Source organism: Xyrauchen texanus, chromosome 20 (assembly GCF_025860055.1).
Source record: "Xyrauchen texanus isolate HMW12.3.18 chromosome 20, RBS_HiC_50CHRs, whole genome shotgun sequence".
NCBI lineage: Eukaryota > Metazoa > Chordata > Actinopteri > Cypriniformes > Catostomidae > Xyrauchen > Xyrauchen texanus.
The window spans coordinates 12,407,256-12,433,179 of record NC_068295.1 but is presented as its reverse complement, the minus strand read 5'-3'; the positions used below and the strand labels follow the sequence as shown (position 1 = coordinate 12,433,179).

Here is a 25,924-nt window from a genome sequence, read left to right as displayed (position 1 = left end):
TTGTCCTTTTTTAGCTATTAAATTTGATTAAATGGCAAAAAGATGTTCGTATTCTTCAAATTTCTCAGTCTGTGTTCCAATGAAGAAAGCCATATGGGTTAGAAGCGACATTAAGGTGAGTAAATAATGACAAAATGTGTATTTTTGGGTGAACTACACCTTTAAAAATGACTGAAGGTAGAGGAAAAGCTGTTAGTAACACAACAGTTAGCGAAGCCAAGCTTGACGCCCACGCGTGCACACATACGCACGCGCAAACCAACACAAGCTCTGACATGTTCACTGTTGTGTTCTTTCTTCTGCGCTTACATGGGTGTGAAGTTTAACAAACCCTCTCCTCTCCCTCTCTCTTTCAGATACCAACGACTGCAACCCACACCCATGGTAAGTCCTGGCAAAACTTTTGTGCACACAGCCTGCCGCTGTAAACAGGCCTGTACAGCTGTGCCGCACTTTCTCACACTCTCACACAGTGCTGGGAAAGAGGCACTCCCATAGATTCTGTCATTCCAAGGGTGCGTTCAGATCGCTGCCTATTGTGCATTTGACATTGAGTTCATCTGCTAGAGAGCTGAGCAAGATTCTGAGTTGTCAGGAATTCACTTATTTAAAATACTGCATGTAGTAAGCAGGATTGATGAGTGATGTCCAAGCTTAACAGATTAGGTTATAGTATTTGGACACTTAAGCCACACTTAAATATGACACTTAAACCAAGTTCCAATTATTTTAAAGAAATATGGCTCAGATATACTTTTCAAGCAAAACACTTCACAAAAAGAGGTTTGTTATGTCTTAAATTATACAAAAAAAATATATACATTGTTACAAAAGAAGCAATTGAACACTTTCTGGTTGTCAAATGTACTGAAATGTCCATATTTAATGTTATGAACTATACCTGTAGTAACTGCGTCGTACTTCATACATCCACTAATAATTTAGATTTTTTTTTCTTCTAAAAGTTAGTTTTGAAAAAAGGTCTAGTGTGAATTGTTAGCAGATGCCACTTGGTTTGATATTTTGTTTAAATTAAGTGTGTTTCAGGGGCTTTTTAGACCAAACGCGTTCCAGCACTTTCAAATCTAGATGCAGCACAACGATTAGAAAAGAACACAGGTTTCTTAAGTAGCACTTTTTGAAGTTTGTTTAACTGACTGTCCTGCATGAGATGCTGAAAAAACAGTGAGTCCTAGGGCAACGGTCAAGGGTGTCCGTCTAGCGCATGTTAGCATAGAAAAAAACTACTGGAAAAACAGCGCATATGTATGCAAAACTTGTTTGTTGTGAACGGCCCATTATGTGTTTTAAAGTGTCCAAATATTTTCTGAGGCTGCTGTATGTAAATTTTTATGTTAAAATTCAATAAAATGTTGCTATTCTTATTCTGTTTACTCTTCTATAATTATGTAATGATGCCTGAATTGAACTGTCTCTGACCCTCTGTCTTTCTCTCTCTCCTTAGCTACAACAGCGGGACATGTGTGGACGGTGAAAACTGGTACCGTTGCGAGTGCGCCCCTGGTTTCGCCGGGCCGGACTGCCGCATTAGTGAGTGTTAGATGATGCCTGATCCAAATCCTGGTCCACTTGGCTTTCAGCCCTGTTATTGTGCAATACGTCCCTTCAAAAACAAACAAGAGCTGGAGCAAATGTATGGTCTAGCCTGCCAATTAACCATCCCTTTGGGCATAATGGCTAAAAGCACTGTTCAGGCATTCTACAGTGCTGAAGTTTACAGCCTCTTGGGAGAAACTGGCTTGCAGTGAACGAAAGCCAATCAGCCTGGTTATGCAGCTCTGATTAGAAGGCTCATTTGGCTCTTTTAAACACTTTCATCTGGCTGTAAGAGACATACCTCAGGCTTAAATGTTTGATACACTCAAACCTGCAAATGAACGCTGCATGCTTATGATGTTACTGTCAGTTAAGCCCAAGATGTTATTGCCCATCAGTATAGGGTGTTAGGTCATACTTTTTAGCTTGCCTCTATCAAAAGTAAAGGTTGCATACTGTACAACAGTGACTCCCAAACATGGTTATGCATACCCTATAAGTCCATAAAACAGATTTTATATATATATATATATATATCTCAAAATAACTAATTTCAGTAAATTCCAGTAATTCAGTTATCCAGTAATTCAGTTATTATTTTAAGGAAAGAAAACAAAACTAATTGGTTTAATTTTGGCAACTTTTTTATAAATCTGTTTTTAGCAGCATATGCATGCTACTTGGTGAGTGTTTTTCACCCATAGTATTGATTTGTGTGAATTTTACAATATTAATGATAATGCTAAATGTTATTCAGTGTAATCATAAAGTTCCACATTTCTGGTTTGGTGTTGTTGGAGAGGTCCTTGATATGTACTGATAGAGCTGTTGGGGTGCCTAAGACCTAAAGCTTGGGAAATGCTTATATAGAATAATGTTGGAATGTTAGATGAAATCGAAATTTCATGTTGAAAAGTTTTTCCCAAATTTGAAAATTCAGAATGTGATTTTTAATGGATTCTCCTTCTACCTTCAGATATAAATGAGTGCCAGTCGTCTCCCTGCGCATTTGGCTCTACCTGTGTAGATGAAATCAATGGTTATCGCTGCCTTTGTCCTCCTGGAAGAACAGGACCTGAGTGTCAAGAAGGTGAGAGTCATATTAGCTTGTGCAAATAGATTCTGCACATAATCTTACAGGCCTCACCTGTTCCCTTGGGAGACCTTCATTTCTTGTAGATAATCTCCTGACCCCAATGACTGAGACTTACCACCAATAACCCTTCCTGTCACAACAAAGCATGGACATAAACAGCCAATGTTAGAGCTCTTCAAAGAGCTCACAAAATTGGTTGTTTGACAATGTACATGAAACTACCTAAACGGTGGTAATGTTTCACTGAAAAGGATCAATCCCCACATTCCCCTTTCACCTTTAAAATACTGTTCTCCTTGTAGTTGTTGTAATGCCTGATCAGAAGTGTCTATTACTAATTCCTGTTGTAGCTGATCATAAAAATACAGTCAGTAAATACAGTATTACCATATCGGATGGATGGATGGATGGATGGAAAAGATAATTAAATTCCACATTTTTACTATAATCAAATACTACTAACATTTTGATAGTACTATCAGGCCCATAGAATGACCATAAATTATGCTTGGGTCTTATTTACTGTATTTACATGTAGCCGATCACATAAATACACTCAGTAAATACAGTATTACCATACCGTATAGCATTAAATTAATTGTTGTGATGTAATTATGCAAAGTACTATCGCTGAATATGTTACCTTAGTAGGATAATTGAACCATAGGAAATACTTGATGGAATGTTAGTTTAGCAGGTTAATTGGTTAGCATGCTAACTGGAAACACAGATAGAAATGTTTAATTTGACTCTCAGTAAATACAATATTAACATATCCATTTACAATATAGTGTTAAATTAAAAGTTTTTATATCATTACATGAAGTACTTGCACAGAAAAAGTTAGCTTAGGATGATAATTGAACTCTAAGGAATTCATGATGGGATGCAACCTTAGCAGGGTAAACGATTAGCATGCTAACAGGAAACACAAACAGAAACGTTTAAATTTGACCTTTTGTTTCTTTTTGTTATGTAATGTGATATGTCATATATAGCTTACATGACATTAATTTATGTATTTTCATGATTAAGACAAAATAAATCTTCAAGCAAAATTGAAGGATTTACTATCATGCACTGAATAGAATACCCAAAACAACTTCTTTTAGCTAATGAAATCGCTTCAGGTACCTGGTTGGGACTCCATTCCTCAAGACACCGGCCTTGTTATAATGTCATGTCCATGTCATTCACAGTCATTGGAAGACCATGTATTGCTAATGGACAAGTAACTGCAGATGGAAACAAATGGGAGGAAGACTGCAACATCTGCCAGTGTCAGAATGGAAGGATTCATTGCACCATGGTAACTTATCAGCCAGAAAAGCATTTTCTTGAGGACATATTAATCATTCTCATAGGGATACATTAGTTCCTTAGAAGTTTGAAAATGCAAATTTTGTTCTTCTGTTTAGATATGGTGTGGACCAAAGTCATGTCGGGCAGGAAAGGGTAAAGGTGGGTGTCCAGTTGGCCAATCCTGTGTACCCATTAAGGAAGAGCAGTGCTTTGTGAAACCCTGCCCCAGCCTTGGAGAATGCTGGCCGCCAGCTCCTCCTCCACCCTCCAAATGCCACGCCAGCTTCTCTAACCAGGACGACAGCTGTGCCAACATCACATTCACCTTTAACAAGGAGAATATGCCTCAAGTGAGTCATAGTTTCAAGGAAAAGAGATTGAATTATGAGCTTTTGGGCCGTTTTCCCCCTTCTGCAAATGTCTCCTCCACCCTTGTGTAATTTTGTGTAGAACTGAGAGAGCAGTGGGGCATGAAAGATCAGGTTCTATTCATCTAGGAGACCATGTTCCTCCTGGGTGAAGTTTTCCAGGCTCAGTTCTTGCAAGCTTTGTTGTCATATCCAAAACTTTTTTATTATGTTGAAAAAAAAAAAAAGCTCAAGAAATACGTCTTGTACAATAAGCCTTGGCTCGGTATCCTTTTCCGAACCCAGGCATTCCTGAGCTAATATCCCGTAATGCTTTAGTACTTAGAGGCAGTCATCGTATTAGTCCCAAGTTTGAGAAAGACCACTGGCGGCTGCCCACCAGCCAAGAACAATTGCTGAGCGAAAAACAAGTGAGTGCAACAAAGGACAGTGACAAATATAAATTTGTGGTGGTTCTTCAAATGGGCTACAACAGTTAGAATGCATAAGGGAGGAGTGTAGTGGGATTAATACTTGACAAGGAAAGAAACTTGCTGTCTTTTTCTCTTTTTCTTTCTCCCCAACCAACTAAATCTTTCTTTCATTCTTTGTCTTTTCCCTCTGCCCACACTGTAAGCTCAGCAATGGGAATCAAACCCAAAAACTGAGGAGCAGTTGTTGGGGTTGGCTTGCATATTACCCGGTGATTTATATTTATTTGGAAAAGGCTCAAAAATCATGAACCAACTCAAGTTAGATATTTTTGTTTTGACAGGGCTTGAGCGTAGAACATGTATGTAATGAGCTGAGGCATTGGTACCTGCTGAAGAACCTCACGGCAGAGTATGCAGTGTCCATTACATGTGAGCCATCTTCTTCAGCCAGCAATGAGATTCATGTCAGCATTGTAAGTACACCATTTCAATAGAAGGTTAAACCTGCATGTAAGGCTGGGAGGAAGGCAGAACCAAATATAAAAGTGCTTTTATAACTCAAGTTGAGTATGTTGTAAAGAATTTCCTATATCATTTACAAAAGGTGTGTTTTTCATCTGCAATCGAATGTGGTATTAATGAGTCTCCATTTTTTTTTCTGCAGTCCACAGAAGAGCCCATGTTTGACAGGAGTCCAATTAAAGAAATTACAGTTCAAATCACTGACTTGATGAGCAAGCACAATGGAAACAACACCATCATCAAAGCAATCACCGGCGTACGTGTTCATCAGACACCAAGCCCCAAAACTGGTAAGCACCTCTCCATCACACTGGTTTTGGAATTCTTTCGGCTGGATATGGGACTTAAGTAAGTTAAGTGTGTAGACATTTTAAGGAGAAAGGTGTGGCATGTCCAAGGTACTAAGGACCATCAGGGCCAGTCTTTTCTTGGTCTGTCTCGCTTGAGCATTGTTCAACCACTGAAAGAAGCATTAAGACATTGAATCCATGGAATGTAAAATCAAAAATGTAGCCCAAAGTTCCTTCTGTCAAACTGCTTACTCGCTGCCTAACTTAAGAAACTTATTTGTCTTGTCCCAAAAGAGGAAAATTGTATTCTTATTCCATATATTGATGTGTGGCTATATTTTCCTACACCACTTCTGCACAAACTGGTGGTGGTTGAGGAGATTCCCCCTATACTATGTAAAGCGCTTTGAGTGCCTAGAAAAGCGCTATATAAATGTATGAACTCCAACTATATCTACCCTGTCAATTGTACTAATCTTCAGGGCATGGCATCAGTACATAGGAAAAGATGTGCTGCATGTGTTTTATAGACATTTTATGTGGTTACCAGTCATGTTAAACCTGGAAATATCAGAGAATTTTTAAATAATGTTTTCTCCCAATTCTCCTGAATTTGTCGCACAGCCAACTCCTGGGGAACAAGGTTTGAAAATAACCCGCCAAATGCAGATTTTTCAATTGCAATGGCGAGTAATTTTGCTGATGTATCAGCCACTGTGGAGGGTGATCTGTAAGACTTCTCGGAGTGATATATGACAAGAAATTAAACACAAAGGTGTGCGTTGACTAAATATGTGTGATTTATATTTTGAATTACAGACGAAAGAAAAGCCGCCGATACACGCACATCCATAGAGTTCTGGGCCTCATTTGCCAATAACTATTGATCTTAGCGGTTAAGAGCATTTTCTACAAGTGATTTTACAAATCTTTGTTATTTATTATATGCGCACAGGGTGTGACATAGCACCCGCAAAATGCAACAAGGCTCAATGTAGTTTGCAAGCTCCTCGTCCAAATGCAGGTATTTCATGCACAAGTAATTTTGCTCATCTAGCCGCAACAAGTTTGGTGGCCTGTAAGATGTCTCAGAGTGGCACATGACAAGAAATGCTGTTAGTCACAAAGACAGCCATCATTGCTTTTGTGGGATACGCTATTTTTGTGTGTGTGTGTGCGTGCATGCGTGTATTAAACAAAGACGAAAGTGATTCAGTCATAAAATAATACAAGACACCTTGAACCTAAAATTGAGTTCTATTTTCTTTTCTTTAGGCAGCATTGACTATATTACCAAAGCGCAATGCAAACACATTTGATAAGAACACACATTTGGCAGCATTTTTTGGGTGAATAAATGGGAATTTATTATGCTTATTTATTATGATTGTTATTATTATCTTTACATTTCTAATTGTCTTTAGTTCTTAATTTTAGGCTATTTGTAATGTTTCAACAATGCATCAACCAAAAATAAAACAATTGTCTCCTTAGTGAAAAAAGGTTCTTGACCCCTGCTCCTAAAGGCTAACGTCTACTTTGTTTTCCACATGCCGTACAGTGCGCATGATGTAAACTTTGTTATTAGCAGGGTCCGTGCAGACTGTCTGCACAGCCCAGTTTTTATAGCCTTGGGTATGTGTATGTGTCATCTGCAGAATATATGTTGAAAATGCTAGAACGCCTGACCATGCGTAAAAACTAAGTATACCCAAGACTTACAATATTTAATGGCCTAAATATTGCTTTTGGTTAGAGCTTGTGTTGAGTAGAATTTGCTCAAAAAGCAAATCCATCTTTTGAGTTTGGTTTGTTTCTGTTGATTGGTCGAAATGGTTTGCAAATAAGTCTGGATCTAAATTCTCTTTAAAATGTGGTTTCCAGAAACTGTAAGGTATGAAATTGAATTGGTAAAAAAGGGGGGAACCCTAATTATTTGAAAGCTGTGAGTTATTGGTGTAGTTCTGTGAATGCTTTTTAACCTTCCTTCTGGGTCATCTTCCTCAGACTACCTGGTTCCTCTTCTCAGCTCCATCTTCATAGTGCTCTGGATCCTTGCCCTGGCCTCGGCTTTCCTTTGGTGCATACACCGCCGGCGGAAACAGAACACCCATGGCAATGCATCTACCTCAACTACAGAGGACAATACCACCAATAATGTGCGGGAGCAGCTCAACCAAATCAAAAATCCCATTGAGAAACATGCAGCCAATAGTGTGGCCATAAAAGACTACGAGGGGAAGAACTCTATCATTGCCAAAATTAGGACTCATAACACTGAGGTGGAGGAAGAGGACATGGAGAAACACTTGCAGAAAGCACGCTTCACAAAACAGCCAGCCTACACGCTGGTGGAGAGAGAGGAGCGAACACCTAACAAAAACCCAAATTGGACTAACAAACAGGACAACAGAGACTTGGAGACAGCACAGAGCTTGAACAGGATGGAGTATATCATATAGCAGGCAGCTGTGTTGCCGTGCAACCAAACCCCCTTCTCCTGTCCCTCATGCACGTACTGGTCACTAGGCAGGGTCTCGGAGGGGTTGTACTTCTTAAAAACTGTTGTGTTCTGGACTCTAAGGCTGTTGTTTGCCTAAAACCCATGTATTAATTTAAGTTTTGACAAGCTGGCTTAACACTGGCAATTGATTGTTGCTGTGGATGGCTGAAAAAACAAAATGCTGTGTTTCGTATCCATGGGAAACCAGTTCACGAGTGTTTTCCGTTAAAAAAGAAAAAAAACATAAAAAAGAACACATTTCAAATGTCTATATTTTTGTGGATACGTTTGAGTATCTGAAAAGTTTGCATAGTGTTTGCAAATAGTTTTTAAGTGTTATTTTTTTTTATAATGACAATGCTCTCACAGCTAAAGTAGTTGTTTCTTCTTGATCCAGCAGATTTGTGGAAACTCTCTCTAGTTGGTTTTATTTCTAGTTCTGAAATTTTTCACAGCTACACACCACAGCAATTGTCAGAAATAAATAAAAAGAACAAAACATTTATTTATTATTTTTCTTTTCTTGGGGCGGGATATGTCGGTCAGCATTTGCTGCCAATATGAAGAATTCTGTCAATTTAGAAATTGTGTAGATATGTATATATTTTTTTTTTATTAATCACTATGTATATTTGATTTTATTAACTTAATAATCAAGAGCCTTAAAATATCATTCCTTTTTTATTTATATGTCCTGTCTAGTTTTGATCGCTTTGTTAGCCTTTAGCTTTGTTCAAACCCATTTGTTTCATGTTTCAGATACCAAAATTTGAAGAGAAAAAGCAGTCTATTTAAAAAATAAAAAAAAGACAGGCATTTGTGTGCCTGAGAATTGTTTTTTTTTTTTATTATTAATATTATTTTATACATTGTCAGATATTTCAATATTTGAAACTTCTAATGTATGTATTTGCCAACTCTTACTTGCATATACTCAATGCAGGTCAAGTAAAATAATAGCTGCTTTTTGTTTGGATACTTGGTGGCAGACACATTGCTTGCCTCACATGAAAAAAAAAAAAGAATTAAAAACAAAAGGGAACAAGAGTTTTTTTTTAGTTGCTTGTTGGTTCATCCTCTCAGATTAGAGAATAGAGTCAAACACAGACCATGATTCACAGATATGATTTCTCTTCAGCTTTGGTTTGCAGTATGTCATAAGCTAGGCTGTGAATACTTGAACAGTAGGGGGGCCAATGGAAACACTGTAAGTGACTGCCTTGCTTTCAGGAGTCCATTTCTATTGCTGTGCACATGTAGCGTTCTTTTCATAATCTTTTATATCAAGGCTCTCTAAAACGACAAACCAACATGCTTATTACATTTGTAAATTCTATGAGATCAAGGAAATATTCAATGTTCATATTTGATCTTATTGTAAAGTTTTTTTTTAGTTTGTTCCTGGCAATATTTTTTGAATGTTATATTTATTAAATATTTTGTATGAAAAGAAATTCAATCTTGTTTGCTTTCGATTTGTACTCTATTGTGCTACTTTACAAGTGGGCTTAGGGGCTGTTCAAAAAGAAAGCCTTGGTGTTAAAAAAACTAGTCGCAGCACAACAAATGGAACAGAATGGATGTTTCGAAATCCAGTCCTCTCTCTTATGGGCCATTCACAGAAAACTCTGTTTTGCGTCCATCTGCAAAAAATATTTTTCAATTTCTTTTGTTTTTTTTAAGTAAGTTTTTGACCAATGTGCCAAGTGCAACATTTTTAAGAATCTAGACAAATTTTTTAGATGGTGTCAAGTAAAGAGAACTTTAACTTTTAAGAAAACCATTTGTTAAAACTCCTGTGATTTGTTCCATTCGTTGCACTACATCTAACTTTTAAGAACGAGAGCGTTTTCGCTCTGAACGGCCCCTATGCTGATGTTATGTTATATGGTGTAAGTCAGAGGCACAAGGTCAGTCTAAACATGTTAACATGCAATATGTGGTTCCAGGGGTGGACTGGTAAGAGAAATTGGCCTGGGATTTTACACAGAAACTGTCCCAAAGGGAGGGAGGAGGGGGAGCTTATTGCAGCTTAGTCCTGGTTCTCCCAATGGCCAGTCCGCCTCTGATCGGTCCCAAAGTGTGTCAGCCCACTGGGAAAATGCCTGGTATGCCAGATTACCAATCCAGCCCTGTGTGGTTCTGTCTACTCTGTACTGTGGGAAAATTCCTTCCCCACATGTTCAATGAGGTATTCAGTACAATGACCTGGAAGTCAAAAGGCAACGAGTAGAAAAATTTTTAAAAACTGAGTAGAAAAGGGGTTTCCCAATGTTTGTTAGTCATGTGTAAGGATCTAGTTCAAAGTGAAGTGTATAATTTCTGGGGAATTTCTGCAATCTGTTTGTTTGAGCTGCATGACTGGGCTAGATATAAAAACATTGGTTCAACCATTGGCAAGACTACCCTTTTTCTGTTTGGATGAGTGTTTGAAACGTGTTAAAAAAAAAGTCATTAAATGTTTTTGTTTGTTTGTTTTTTGCAGTTCTGTTAGGTGCTGCTAGTGGTGCAGAAATTACACATTTAATCTTTGAGGATTAATTCAATAAATTCTAGGGGTTCGGATCAATGTATCGATCAAATAACCAAAGATGCAATGTCATCTATGCAACGCATAAACATAAATGTTGATTTTTTTTCAAGATACGACTATTTTGACACACTCATGCCAGCCATGTCCATATGTATTTTCATCGATCGTACTACACATTTCCGTCAACGTGCATGTCCTCTTCAAATTGTACAAGTGCCAGGCGCTGATTGTGTAAAATAGGCACACAATATCAGTTTATTTTCAATCGCAGGCCTCTGAATCTAATCAAAATCGCATCACAGCAGACTTTTTCAGGTTTTTCCCTCAAAAATAAACTTCTGCACAAACACTCAATAGCTTCAACACATAATGTACACAGTTGGCAACGCCGCACACTCATTCTCTCTCTGGCATGCTCAGATGATTTTCGGAGTCTCCGCTCTCACTGTAATGAGAAACAGCTGTTAGAAATTGTCAACCAGCTTGATGAGCCTCACCACACCCCCTCTCCTGCAGACAGACACACGACCATGCCCCCAACACCACATACCCCCACCGCCCAACTCAGGCCGTGAAAACACCCCCTTTTCTAGAGAGAAAGTCAGCCATAGCCATCTGCGCCACCGGACTTTGGATCACCTAAAATTGGAATGCCTGAAGTGCCAGGTACGAACGGGTGATCCACGCATTGGTATCCTTCATTATACCAATACACAGGTGAGGCAATTACGTCATAGTACTGTATACTTTATTAGGAGCCTCCAAAAACAGCCTAGTCCTTCAAGATCAAGGATCATTCAACACTTGTCATTTTGCCAACAGATGCTTCAGCAAATAATCCATCACTTTGAGAACTATGTTCCCCAAAGACAAATTGGAAGGAGTTTGGGCATTTCACCTTCTACGGTGCACAATATAGTTAAAAGATTCAAGGAATCTGGACAAATCTCAGTGCGTAATGGGCAAGAGTAAAACCACTTCTGAATGTGTGCAATTACTGATCCCTCAGGATGTCACTGTCTTAAAAAACGTAATGTATCTGTAATAGACTTCATGAACGTGAACTTATATGGACTTATACATCCTATATATGAACTGCCCTATGCAAAATGATTGACAGACAGAAAACGCAGTTTACAGATACTAGGGCTATCACAGAGGCAGGTGGGATAGTTTGGTGATATCTTTTAGGTAACAAGAACATTTTCTTCATGCCATTCTATTAAAAAAATATCTTACGGTACCTTCGTGATTTAGTAATAGTATAATAATATGAATGGGTTTATTTTGAAGGGTATAGAGTAGACTACATCTGATGATTTCAGCTGTTTTGATTTAAAGTATTTCTTTGAACTGCCAGCAGTGAACTGCCAGCAGACGTATTTGTCCCTACTCGACTTGTTTTTGGTCTGATTTCTACAAGATTGTTAGAGATCATATTATTCCCAACTTTCAACTTTGTTTTGAAAATGTTTTTTATTCGTTAGTTCATAAGGATTAATTTTCTGCTTTTGTTGGCAAAGTTTAGTATTCATAAATGTAAGTATGTTGGTTATAAACCATTAGTTTTCATTTTTAATTCAGAGGTTCAGCAATACCTAAGAACAATTTCCAATTTGAGTAACAAGAAAGTTGTAAAATGTATTGAAATATGTAAACAATTTTATATTTTTATTTAAACTGTTTATATATTTTCCTTTTTGTTGTTGTTTGTTTTAATATACCTCTTGGCTCTAGATGTAAATGTTTTGTAAGCATTAATAAAATAAATAAATAAAATGTCTGACGCAGGTGTAAATTAACTAAACAAGCCCTCATAATAAATCTCCAACTGATTGACAAATTCACTTGTGAAATGGATTGCTGTGAAACTGTGTGCCAAATGATTGACTTATGATCAATAATATGGTAGTAAACAATACATTGTATTCTAAAGCCGCTTTTTGTATTGTCTTATCAATGATTAACTCTTCTGCCACAAGAATGTAATGCATTTTAATTATCTGAATATTTTGTATAAATTTTAAAATTAAATATATATAATTTGTAAATATTTAAAGATAACTATGTATAATTATATATTGATATAAATATGTATAATCATAATATATTGAATTATTGTTATATGAGGAACTTTCTTAGCAAATATTTGTATATGTGATTAAATGTGATTAATCGTGATTAATTAATCGGGACACCATATCATTAATTCGATAAAAAAAATTAAATCGATTGACAGCTGTAGTTTGAATATTACAATAAAAGTTGTCAGTCATCTCAATGTAATGAAAAGCAATAACACATTTACAAACTATAACCATAGGGAACCAATAGTGAAAAGCCCTGATTGCTTAAGGAGCTCTGTATGTTTGTGAGAACATAGTGAATACAATAATTTACTCAACTAAAGCTGGAAGAGTGCAGATTTCAAACGGTTGGAGCCAGAGATTTTAGCTTGAAGCCACAGTGTGCTCCGTGGCTCCCGCTAGTCTGAAAATCAAATCTTACGACAAAAACGCAATCTACATTTGTGCTGAGTGGTTTTGTTTGGAGTGCAGTTATTACTTGTGTTTGTCCCTTTTAACTGATTCTGGTATTATAAATCCATTGCAAATGAAGCCTATCCAAATACTTTAAACTTCTCAGTAATAAAATACAATCAATTCGAATGACTGTATATGCATGTTTGTGTATCTCCGCAATGTTTTTTACTTTAAAGGAAAAAGACAGATTGTGTGTGCAAAACATTAAGCAAGCTTGAAAAACCGTGTGTGGTGAACTCTTGTGCAACCATTGTTGACACAGCATTACAGTAAAAATAGTATACTATAACATCCATCTTGGTGGCCTCAGATCCTCTCCTGCTCTCTGCCATTGTGCCCCTCAGGACTTCTTGAGCCAGCGTAATTGGGATGTTCTGGGCACCTCACCCCACTTTCCTCTCTGGCAGACGATCTGGAACTAAGAGAGCAGCCAGAGGATACAGGCTTAATGGACAGGCCTCTCAGACTTGCGGCCAGCCTGCACGGCGATGCTGTTTCCATGTGTAAGCAGCTCCTCTTCCAGTCTAATCTCAGGCTGAGCTGCTCCACAGAGACTGCAAGACAAACCTGGTGCAGAGATGCCAGAACAAGGCCTGTTGGAATCGTTTAATGCTGCAGCATCACCAATAGGCAATCTCTTTGCCTTCTAGTGGTCAATGTCCTCCCCAGAGCTACTTGTGGTTCGATCTCTTCTTACACTGGTGACCTCAGGACGTGGTTTAGTGTCAGGACAGACCTGATCTGAGATGAGCTGTACTGATGGAATATCTACATTCTGGTAGCTCTGTGCACTCCAACTCCCACTGTCATTACTTAATTCAGATGACAATACTGCCTTACCTACCTCTTGCGCACAAGCCATCTCCAATGACTCACCAGTGAACAAGCCCTCAGATGACAGAGGTACAGGCTGATATCCTTCGAAAGATCCCTTATCTGTTTCATCCACCATCAGCTGGGCTGATCAGGATCCTTGATCATCTTTGCATTGTCTGGGCTGGGCTGCCTGGAACTGTTGCGAACAAACGAACACGAGTTAGTTTTGCACCAAATTATATATATATATATATATATATATATATATATATATATATATATATATATATATATATATATATATATAGTACTATGCAAAAGTCTTAGGCACTTAAGATGTTTCACAAAAATGGGTGTCTTAAGATGGTTATTTATGTCTTCACCTTTAGTGTGTCAATAGGATACATACATTTTAGACTCCCAAACATTCCTTTTGCAAATAGAATAAAAGAACAGGGAGCCCTTCAACAGATTGCCTAGCCCTCACAGAGCCCCTCACTGAACATCGAGTCAGTCTGGGATTACTTGAAGAGACAGAAGCAGTTGAGACATCCTACAAAGATAGAATAAATGTAGCAAATTCTCCAAGAGACTTGGAACAACCAAGAAAAACTGTGTCCAGGTGTACCTAGGAGAATTGCTGCTGTTTTGAAGTCACAGGTGGTCACACCAAATATTGATTTAGCATTGTTTATGTTTACTGGACATTTTATGCCTGTAAAGTTATTCAATGGAAAGGAGGAGGCGAGAACCGGCTTGACGATATAAATAATAGTTTTAATGATAAACTTAAAAGACAACATAAACACACATGACGGACATGTCCGCTAACGATCTCTCTCTCCCGCACGGCCCTCTGCAGTCAGCCTTTAAACCTCACGGAGGAATAATTAGCCTAATACGGGACTGGGTGTGTAGAATCACGACCCGGAACCGCCCTCCACCCTGCCACATTCCTCCCTCGTTCTCTCAGGCTGGGGAGCCCCCGGCCTGACGTACATCCCCCCCACCCCTCTTTCCCTGGGGGAAGGCGCGCCTTCCGAGCTGTCTGCCGGCAGGTCATCCCCATCTACCTGGACGAGGGAGGGACAAGGGAGGGAAACAGAAATAATTTAAATGGGGGTACTTCCTGTAACAGTGTAGTACCCCCCAAAAAACTGTAAAATTTAAAAGAGGATAAAGGCCAACGCAGAGCGACAGTTAGAGAGAGAGGAGAGAGAGATGAAAAAAAAAAAAACTCTTACTCGCCAGTTCTCCGATACGCCGCAGCTTGTTCCTCGGCCACTCCTCCACCCTTTATCGGACGACAGCCGCGCCTCTCCGGGCGGATCCGAGGCAGTCCTCCAGCCCCTGGCGGACGGAACACCCCGCCGTGTTCTCGGGGAACAGAAGGGGTCTCCCCCGCCCCTGGCAGCGGTCCTATCGCTCCAGGCGGTCGCCAGTGAGCCCCTCCCCGCTCGCGGTCGGCGGTCTTAAACCCTGGTGCGTTTCAGCGGCCGGTAGGCGACTCCTGCGCCCCTGGCAGCAGCCCTGACCGCCCCTGGCAGCGGTCCTATCGCTCCAGGCGGTCGCCAGTGAGCCCCTTCTCCCCTCGCGGTCGGCGGCCATCGTCCTCGTTCAGGCGGCTGGGCTCCTCGTTCCCCGGCAGATGCTGCTCTGTTGGGGTGGACAGTAGTGGTGAGAACTCTACTACGGCGTATCCCTCCTTCTTCCTGGGTTTCGGCACCAGTGTAAAGTTATTCAATGGAAAGTAGGAGGCGAGAACCGGCTTGACGATATAAATAATAGTTTTAATGATAAACTTAAAAGACAAATGACGGACATGTCCGCTAACGATCTCTCTCTCCCGCACAGCCCTCTGCAGTCAGCATTTAAATCTCACGGAGGCATAATTAGCCTAATACGGGACCGGGTGTGTAGGATCACGACCCGGCCCCGCCTTCCACCCTGCCACATTGCTGTTAATTAATCAATGAAAACCATTTATGGCATTATTTTTAAGACAACCTCACTATGCAACATTTTTCACAAGTGCCTAAAATGTTTGCACACTACTGTAAAATATAAATATACAGTAGCTACTGTATTTATACGTTGATTCAGTAAATCAAAAACAAAATACAAATCACACACATAAATAAATGCATGCTCATTATTTTTTGCAAATTGCTTAACTTTTAAACTAAATAAATAGTAATATTGTAAAAAGAAATATGACTCTTTTATATCCATTCTTAAAAAGCTTAATTGAATGATACTCCAAACTTTACATAGTGGTAAATAAAAGTGTGCAAGGTATTTTTTGTCCCTAAAGACTATCTATAGAAGAACTTTTTTGTTTATCACAATGTAAAGATTGTATTATTCTTCAGTAAAGCTGATATTGGATCTTGGACATTATGTTTTGAGTTTAGTGCAAGTTAATTTCTACTGACAGCATTTGTGGCATGAAGTTGTTTGGTGAAATGATGTTTACCACAAAAATTATAATAAAAAAAACAGTTACAGTAAGGCACTTACAATGGAAGTGAGTGGGATCAGTCCATAAACTTTAAAATACATACTGTTTTAAATGTAAGTCCACAAGCTGTAAACATTATACAGTACATTTTAACATAATTTCTGTGTGATAAAATCTCTGTTCTACAGAATTGAAGTGTGATAAATCACTTACTGGGATTGCAGGGTTTACCGGCCTTACATTGTCATGACAACAAAGTTGTAATATTGGATTTAACTTTACAGAGATAAGGTAAGTGAGCGATTTGTTTTCATGCTAAAATCATGTTATCATTAATAATAATTTTTTTTGTTTTCAATTTGGCATGCCCAACTCCCAATGTGCTTTTAAGTCCTCGTGGACGCATAGTAATTCGTCTCAATCCGGGTGGCAGAGGACGAAACCCAGCTGTCTCCACATCTGAGACCATCAACCCGCGCATCTTATCACGTGGCTTGTTGAGCGCGTTGCCAAAGAGACACGTGTGGAGGCGTCACGCCATCCACCGCGGCATCCACGAACAACTCACCACGTGCCCCACCGAGAATGAACCACATTATAGTGACCATGAGGAGGTTGCCCCATGTGACTCTACCCTCCCTAGCAATTGGCCAATTTGGTTGCTTAGGAGATCTGGCTGGTGTCACTCAGCACGCCCTGGGATTCATAGCCAGCGTCTTTACCACTGAGCTACCCAGGCACCTATCATGTATAATGTTATCTTATTGTGGTTATTATTTTGAAACAGTTAATGTTTATGGACTGGCCCCTTTCTCTTTCTTGTAAGTGCTTACTGTGCAATTCTTACTTCTTTTTAAATAAACAAGCTACAAGGCAAAATCATTTTCATGGTAATTAACGTTATGCCACAAATGCTGTCTATTGATCTTAACTTGTATTGAACATTCCATAAAGCAGTGGTTCCCAACCCTGTCTGACCCTAATAAAACACACCTGATTCAACTCATCCACTCGTTAGTGGTGGCTTTGGGGTAGGGGTTCGCTTGATATGAGCGTGAAGTGATCATCTGTGTTCCGCAACTGCTTTTGGGTCCTTGAATAACGTATAACGTGCGAGTAAGGGCAGCCAGTGAACTTTCTGGTGCCCTCCTAGGGTAAGGTGATGCCCCCCTAGGGAGTTGTTGCCCTACACAGACTGCGTAGTATGCATGTAGGGAGCAGTGGTACTGTCAACAAGGTTAGAAAAATACTTTGACTTGCTTGATGCACTCTGCCTTAAACCAACAAAAATAAAAAAAGATACAGATAGAGAGAGGAAAAATAATCATTAGATTGTTGTGGAAATGTTTGTCTCAGCTTAGTAGTTTTTCTATAGCACTTAGAACACAATCTCTCAACTCCTGGCAGGAACTGTGAAGTACATTAAAAAAAAGCAGGACAAAGCACTCTAAGAGAAGTCCATTGTACTGACTTGGAGATATTTGGCATAGCCATGGGAACAGATCCATGGGATGTTGTGTTTTCGCTTGGTCTCTTGGGTTTGTCCATCAAAACAAAAGCAAAGGGCTTGTGTTAAACTGCCAGCATTCAGAGGAAGATCAGAACGCTCTCTGTATTTTCCCCTCTCTGCTTTGGTAATCAAATGTGTCATCATGTTCATGAGGATATAAATATACAGTATGTGTATGGATTTCCTTTTATAGGCATGCTTGTGAATGTTGCATTTTATACAGTGTGCTTATGTGTGTGAGATAGTATTACTATCATAATAACTTTAATAATAACATTCAGAACAATAAAGTATCACAAATAAAACATTTGGGATGTTAAAAATCTCTCTCATATCCCAGCTTAATATTCAAAGTCAGCTATATGTAAGCCACAAGTGTACTACAAGTGTAATGTCAGCAGCTCCATCAATAACAATTGGTTATTTGGTTCTCAGCGCCCCTTGTGACAAAACGTCATGCCGCACATTTGATTGCAATACATGATTAGAGCCAATGAGATCTGATGTTAGCCGCCATATTTGATTTAAGTACTTTATTAATCATTTAAATTGGAGGAAAAACTAATTCCATCCATCCATCCATCGTCAACCGCTTATCCTGTGTACAGGGTCGCGGGGGGCGGAAAAACTAATTAATTTTCATTAATCGCAGTGATTTGGTCTTTTCAGTAGTATTTATTATTTTTACTGTGGTTTTATGGTGTTTTGTCATGACAGCTCAGAGTCACTATTCACAATCTTTATGGCAAATAAACCCTGTGAAGATTTTTTTTAAATTAACCTTTTGTGTTCCATGGAAGAAAAAAATATCATACAGGTTTGAAGTGACATTGGGGTAATTAGAGTAAATAATTACATAATTTGCATTTTTGTTTTAACTATTCCTTTGAGTTAGTAGTGTCGCTACTTGTTATTCCCCAACTCTGCAGAACACCATTAAACAATTTGGTTGTTGGAGCCAGATCTGGATTAAATCACACACACACACACACACACACACACACACACACACACACACACACACACACACACATGTTTGGTTTCCATGTTTTATGGGGACTTTCCATAGACATAATGGTTTTTATACTGTACAAACGTTATATTCTATCCCCTAAACCTAACCCTACCCCTAAACCTAACCCTCACAGAAATTTTCACCTTCTGCATTTTTACATTTTCAAAAAACATAATTTAGTATGATTTATAAGCTGTTTTCCTCATGGGGACCGACAAAATGTCCCCACAAGGTCAAACATTTCGGGTTTTACTATCCTTATGGGGACATTTGGTCCCCACAAAGTGATAAATACACGCTCACACACACACACACACACACACACACACACACAAACAAACACTTTGAAGTCCTTGTTCCAGTACTAGCCATGCTTAACTGGGCCACTCTGTGAAGAATAAAGAGAAGGGGCAGCTTATTGAATCCCAACAACGTACACCTTCAACAGTCCTAATGAAGCTCTATCAACAGAACAATCCTTGACTGAGCAAGAACAGAGCAGGTGCTTGTGGTCGCTGTCTTTAGGGCCATGGGATCATTGAACTGCGATTACTAACACAAAACAATAATTCCAGTCCAAACTGATTGGCTTTCATTAAAGAGTAGGTTTACCAATTGGCATCTGAACAGGTTAAAGATATATAGGCCAGTTATTTTTTATGAGCAAATGGCCAGATAAGCACAAGGTCCGTCAAGTCATTAGAGAGTAAACTGTAGAGGGATGAGTTTCATATGAGATGCACAGATTTTGGCCAAAAGAATGGGTCTCTATATCCTAATATATAATGCCTTGTTTCATACAGAGGGGTGGCCTAGTGGTTAAAAATCTGGGGTGCTTGCCAACAGATTGAAGGTCTGAATCCTACAATGGCTGATCCATGAGCTATCACCACTACATTGGGGCACTTAACCTCAGTCTACTCCAGGGGACTTCCAGTAATAAGTGTACAAGCTCAAAGTATACTTTGGTCAGACGTGAAAGCTAGGTGTCTGCATACAGGACGCGTGAGGCAAATTTAGTCATCAGCAGAGTATTCAAGAATTGCACACAGTCTGGTTTTTTAGTCTGAATGACAGTATGCTCATGCCCCTGCAATAATTTGCACCAAAAGTTGGCAACACTCACAGTTGAGCCACTGCTGTCATGAAGAAACGCTAGAACAAGAAGATGTAATCACCTTAAACAACAACAGTGAATGTGCACATCTTGAACCAGTGTGTGAGGTGGTCTGGAGATTTCAGCATTTGTAAAACTCAAGTCTGAAGAAATCTTTATGAGTGTAAACTCCTGAAGAGTAATTGTCCAGTCTCTCATAACAGTCATAGTGCACATGCACCAACCGCTTGTGTATGTTCGAAGGTGTGCCTATTTCTTGCATAAGTAAGTAGCAGCAGATTCTGCAGCATGCAAATGTGTTGCAGTTTGTCAGACAACTGACCATCTGACAAAAGAATGCCAGTTCAGACAAAGACTTATTGCTACATAATCAGACTTGGATTTTAAACGTATACACATTTCTGTGGAATGCTAGTGGTGTTCTTTTATGTATTTATATGAAACACATAAAAAAGTGTTTTAAGATTGGTTATCAGTTGCATGCCAAGTCTTTTTAGCTGTGATAATAGTAATGTGAAATTACAAGTTACAAATTACAAACTATCTGTTCCCACAAGCTGTTTGCGTGTGCAATGAATGTTTAGCAGGACCGCACATAAATCAATTCTAAATGGGCTGATCAGTGGCTGTAATAGAGAATGTTCCGTTTAAATGGTAAGTTAACCAACATCTGAAAATTCCATCATTATTTACTAACCTAATGTCACTCCAAACTCAAATGACTTTCTTTCATAAAACACAAAGGGACATTTTTTTAAAAGTCCTTACATAGCTTTGTGCCATATGTGTAATTGAAAAATAAGGTTGTCCGAAGTGATACAAATTACAAATCTTTAAAAAAATCAACTTTAAAAAATTATATAAATGTTCATATAAATGTAATCTTTGTGTCAAATTGGTTTACCAAAAGATACAAATAATTTTTTATAGCATTTTCTACCAAAGAAAATTGATAATTAATGTAATGTGGTGGAACCATCACGTGAAAGGTATTAAAGTACTTTCCTTGCATTTTAATCAAAAATATTGGATTTTTTTCTTCTTTTTTTTACTTCACACATCATAAGAGTCTAAAGGGTCCTCTCTGTTTAAAGGTTTCTCCATTAATCACATGATAGACCACATGACTTTGATTTGGTGGACAAAAGTTTTTCAAATATTAATCTTAAAGGGGTCATGTTATGAGGAATGCAATTTCCTTGTATTATAAAAACATACTGTAAGTTTCAAAGCTAAAAAAATCTCTCCAGTTCAAAAAGAGCACTTATTTTTCTACTCTGCAAAATGACTTGTTTTTAAATTGGCAACATTGTGACATCACAGTGTGTCATTTGAATATTCCCGCCTTGACAGCATACGTAATCTTTGCATTGAATTGACAGAGAGAGAGAGTGGCTGACACAGAAAGTGGTACTACTGTTACTGTAGTTTACTTTTAACCAACGAAAAGATTAAGATGTCAAGGAAGGTCACCAGACATGTGGGATTATATGTTTGGATTCTTGGATGGATTTTTTGGAGAACCAAGGATTCAGGCTTTGCAAAGTTATTTAAAAATGGAGCAGTGTCAACAATATTGGACAGATTGTAATATTGGTGAGTAACAAATATTATTCTAATGTTTCATCTGCCTGTGTTTTTTTATATGAAAGGAATTGTTTAGTCAGCTGTTTTTAATTGCAAAATAAACCATGAGAGCAGATTGTGCTAATTACATGGTTACTTACCAAATAGATACACAATAACTCACGAAAAATGTATTTGAGATGAAATGATTTAAATAGGTTAGAAAATGCATAGCATGAAACACAACAAAAACAATTAAGTATATGATAATCAAAGCTTCATGCTTTCTCATCTGTGTCATGTTAGCTATGAGGTACTGTATTTTGGCCGAAATAAACCCATTGGGATGCCCACTGTCCAGTATTTAAGCAGCAAATTTATCAAGGGAGACCCTCTCCACCAGCTTTTTTACTGTTTATATTAGAAATATATATTATATTATAATTTTATTCATATGCTGAGTATGCGCTGAATATGCAAATATGGCCACACGGCGCAAGTTAGAATCAATAGCATCAAATGTCATTGATTCTTGCTTGTCTTGTGACCAAACATCATGATTTCAAATCCGGACCCTTGCTGCCATATTTGCAGTCGCTGCATACACAGTTCATCAATGATTTGATTTGATAGTGAATAACAAATTTTGGTTGTAAAGCTTCAAAAGACTTAAAGTGCACGACTCATGTACACAACAAGCATCTTTTTCCCCTTTTTGGAGCTTGACAGCCCTAAGACACTATTCACTTTCATTATATGGCAAACATTTGTGAGAAAAGTTTTCTTTCGTGAACGGGTTCGGAGTGAAATTTAGGTGAGTAAATAATTATTCCTTTAAGATGCAAGTAAGGGTAATGCATATGAAGAACTGAGAAATATAGTATGTATCAGAGCCCCTATAGTCTCTGTGGTGTGTTCATCCACAGAGTCAGGCATTCAGAGAAATTCATGTTACAGCGTGGGCTGCTGATGTTTAAAAACAATCAGTTTCCACTGTCAGAGGGAGCTGGCTGCTGTCTCATCTGTAGACTCGGTTCTCTCCATGACCACATTCTGTCTATCCATCTCCCTTACACTCTCAGAGAAACTCCCCCTCCTCAATCCACCTCCGGCCACTGTAACCAAGACTTGACGGTTTTTAGGAGGATATCCAGACATACAAGCATACATTGAAACACACCCATACTCACTAACAATAACTCCACTGAAAATAAACACACCCAGTTGAGTGTGAACGTTAGGGCACACATACACATGCTTGACATAAAATTTGGAGGATAGGGGTTGGAAGAGCATTTGAATTTCAATACCTTCATATGCATTTTACAAAGCTTTGGAAAACAGATGAAAGAAAGAGCTACAATGGACACAGTGTTTCTTTCCCAGAGAAACTCAAACAAGAAGCAAGTCTCTCCTGCAGTCCACTGGTCCTCAAAGGAGAACAAGTGGAAGAGAATGAGAGATAAGAAAAGAAATTTAGGGCAAGTCACAAAGATTGTGGAGAGATTTGTAAACTGAATAAGGAACAAGAATAAGCAAGTAGTCAATGTGTCTGTGGGAAAAGGGAAGACATGTGTGGAATAAGGTAAACCTCATAAGGCTTGAATTTGATTATGACACTGACAGGACTTCCTGTCTGGACAATTATGAGCACTTGTGTCACCATTACTAAAGGTGTGCATTCGTAGCGCCTTCGAATATACAGTTGAAGTCAGAAGTTTACATAAACCTTAGCCAAAAACATTTCACAAATTCACAGATTTTCTATCGTATTGAGGTCAGAATTTTGTGATGACCACTTCAATACCTTGACTTTGTTGTCCTTAAGCAATTTTGCCACAACTTTGGAGGTATGCTTGGGGTTATTGTTCATTTGGGACACCCATTTGTGATCGAGCTTTAACTTCCTGGCTGTTGTCTTGAGATGTTGCTTCAATATATTGACATAATTTTCCTTCCTCATGATGCCATATATTTTGTGAAGTACACCAGTCCCTCCTGCAGTAAAGCACCCCACATCATGATGCTGTCACCCCCATACTTCATAGTTGGGATGGTGATCTTCGACTTGCAAGCCTCACTCTTTTTCCTTCAAACATAACAATGGTCATTATGGCCAAACAGTTACATTTTGGTTTCATCAAACCAGAGGACATTTCTCCAAAAAGTAATATTTTTGTCCCCATGTGCACTTGCAAACTGTATTCTGGCTTTTTTATGGCAGTTTTGGAGCAGTGGCTTCTTCCTTGCTGAGCAGCCTTTCAGGTAATATCGATATAGGACTCGTTTACTGTGGATATAGATACTTGTCTAGCTGTTTCCTCCATCAGCTTCACAAGGCCCTTTGCAATTGTTCTGGGATTGATTTGCACTTTTTGCACAAAACTATGTTCATCACTAGAAGACCGAATGCATCTCCTTCCTGGGCAGTATGATGGCTGCATGGCCCCATGGTGTTTATACTTGCGTACTATTGTTTGTACAGATGAACGTGGTACCTTCACGCATTTGGAGATTGCTGCCAAGGACGAACCAGACTTGTGGAGGTTCACAATTATTTTCTGAGGTCTTGGCTGATTTCTTTTGATTTTCCCATGATGTCAAGCAAAGAGGCACTGAGTTTAAACGTAGGCCTTAAAATACATCCACAGGTAAACCTCCAATTGACTCCAATTAGCCTCAGAAGCTAAATTAGGCTTGACATAATTTTCTGGAATTTCCCAAGCTGCTTAAAGCCACAGATAACTTAAAACTTCTGACCCACTGGTATTGTGATATAGTCAATAAAAAGTGAATGTGAAATGTGAAAAGTGAATTGTTGGAAAATGTACTCATATCATGCACAAAGTAGATGTCCTAAATGACTTGCCAAAACTATAGTTTGTTATTATGAAATCTGTGGAGTGGTTAAAAAAAATTGTTTTAATGACTTCAACCTAAGTGTATATAAACTACAGATATCAAATGAAAATTACATTTAAAATAAATATAATAATAATAAATATAATATATAATATAAAATAAATATAATAATAAATATAAATATAAAATAAAAAAATGTCCTGTGATGCATGTACTTAAAATGTTGGACATTTTTAGAAGTAAAATTAAAATAGTGGGAGTGAAAAAAAAATGTCATGAGAGTTTACTTTCAAGAAGTTCACAGTGTCAAAGTTGACACATCCATTACAAACCAAAATACAAACCACCAAAGATAAGTAAGGACTAAGCTTGTGTGACTCATCAAGACAGCTAGTCTAAAAAAAATACTTCCATCTTGAGTTTAATTGATCATAAATCCAAATGGTGACCAAAATATAACATTTGAAGCATGATAATCAGTTTCGAGACATGATATTAAAACAAGCGAAAGACAGCAAAAAACATTTATATGGCTCCAAAAGCATTCCTTTACAAATAATATTAATAATAATAATAATAATAATAATAAAAAACACAAATAGAATCCAATAAGGTGGAATATTGCTGCCCATATACTTTGTCATAAACACTCAAATAGTGTTTATTTATGTCTTTACACTGAGTGATTGTTGAATATGTAAGCTGGAGGGTGACTTCTACCAACTGCAGGTCATTTTTGCAAGGAAATAAGTAAGTCTTGACTCAACATGACAAGCTCATTCACCCTTAACTTTCCCATAAACTTAATCATAAACAATCAACCATGATTTCAAGTTGACCTGATACTATAGAGGCTTGCACGTTTAGAGGACACCCTTATAACGGCTCATCTGCACTAGCAAACAAACAAATGTACACAGCTTGTCACGTGTTCTGAACTCATTAGCTTTTAGAAAGATCACTGTTATACAACCACTTGAATGCCAACAATGTTGGTAGTAAAGTATAGTTACAAATCTTTGCTAGTGACAAGATCACCAGTTTAAACTAAAAGTTACAGTGCTTGCTAATGGCCATTATGACCTTGAGCAAAGTGCTTAAAGGGATAGTTTACCTACATATTAAAATTCTGTCATTTACTCAACCCCATGTTCAGGGTTGCTGTAGGGTTTTTCAAATCAAATGTAATACTTTTTAAGACCTTTTTTAAGACCTGAACAAATAAAATGAATACCTTGTGTCCATAGCAGATCACAAACACACACACTATATCAAAATAAATAATCTGTCACAGATTATTTTACTTAAACAGGCTACATACGAAATAGATGTTGAAAGATATTGGATATTACTGATATGATAATATGTTGAAAGAAAAGTAATAACGGATTAATCTGACGGTGGTTGTTAAAATTAATAGACTATATTAAATGTGTTAAAAAAAAATAAT

General features: G+C 38.2%; 1 protein-coding gene across 1 annotated transcript in view; it reads left to right on the top strand.

The window, feature by feature from the left end:
- LOC127660554 (protein jagged-1b) overlaps window positions 1–11,145 on the top strand; it is a 48,918-nt gene extending 37,773 nt beyond the window's left edge. The window contains exons 19-26 of the mRNA XM_052150873.1: window positions 357–384; window positions 1,466–1,551; window positions 2,534–2,647; window positions 3,853–3,962; window positions 4,072–4,305; window positions 5,078–5,209; window positions 5,401–5,548; window positions 7,556–11,145. Coding sequence (XP_052006833.1) covers window positions 357–384; window positions 1,466–1,551; window positions 2,534–2,647; window positions 3,853–3,962; window positions 4,072–4,305; window positions 5,078–5,209; window positions 5,401–5,548; window positions 7,556–8,010 — 1,307 coding nt within the window. The 3' untranslated portion in view covers window positions 8,011–11,145. The remainder of the gene's footprint in view (window positions 1–356; window positions 385–1,465; window positions 1,552–2,533; window positions 2,648–3,852; window positions 3,963–4,071; window positions 4,306–5,077; window positions 5,210–5,400; window positions 5,549–7,555) is intronic.
- Window positions 11,146–25,924: the final 14,779 nt, after the last annotated feature.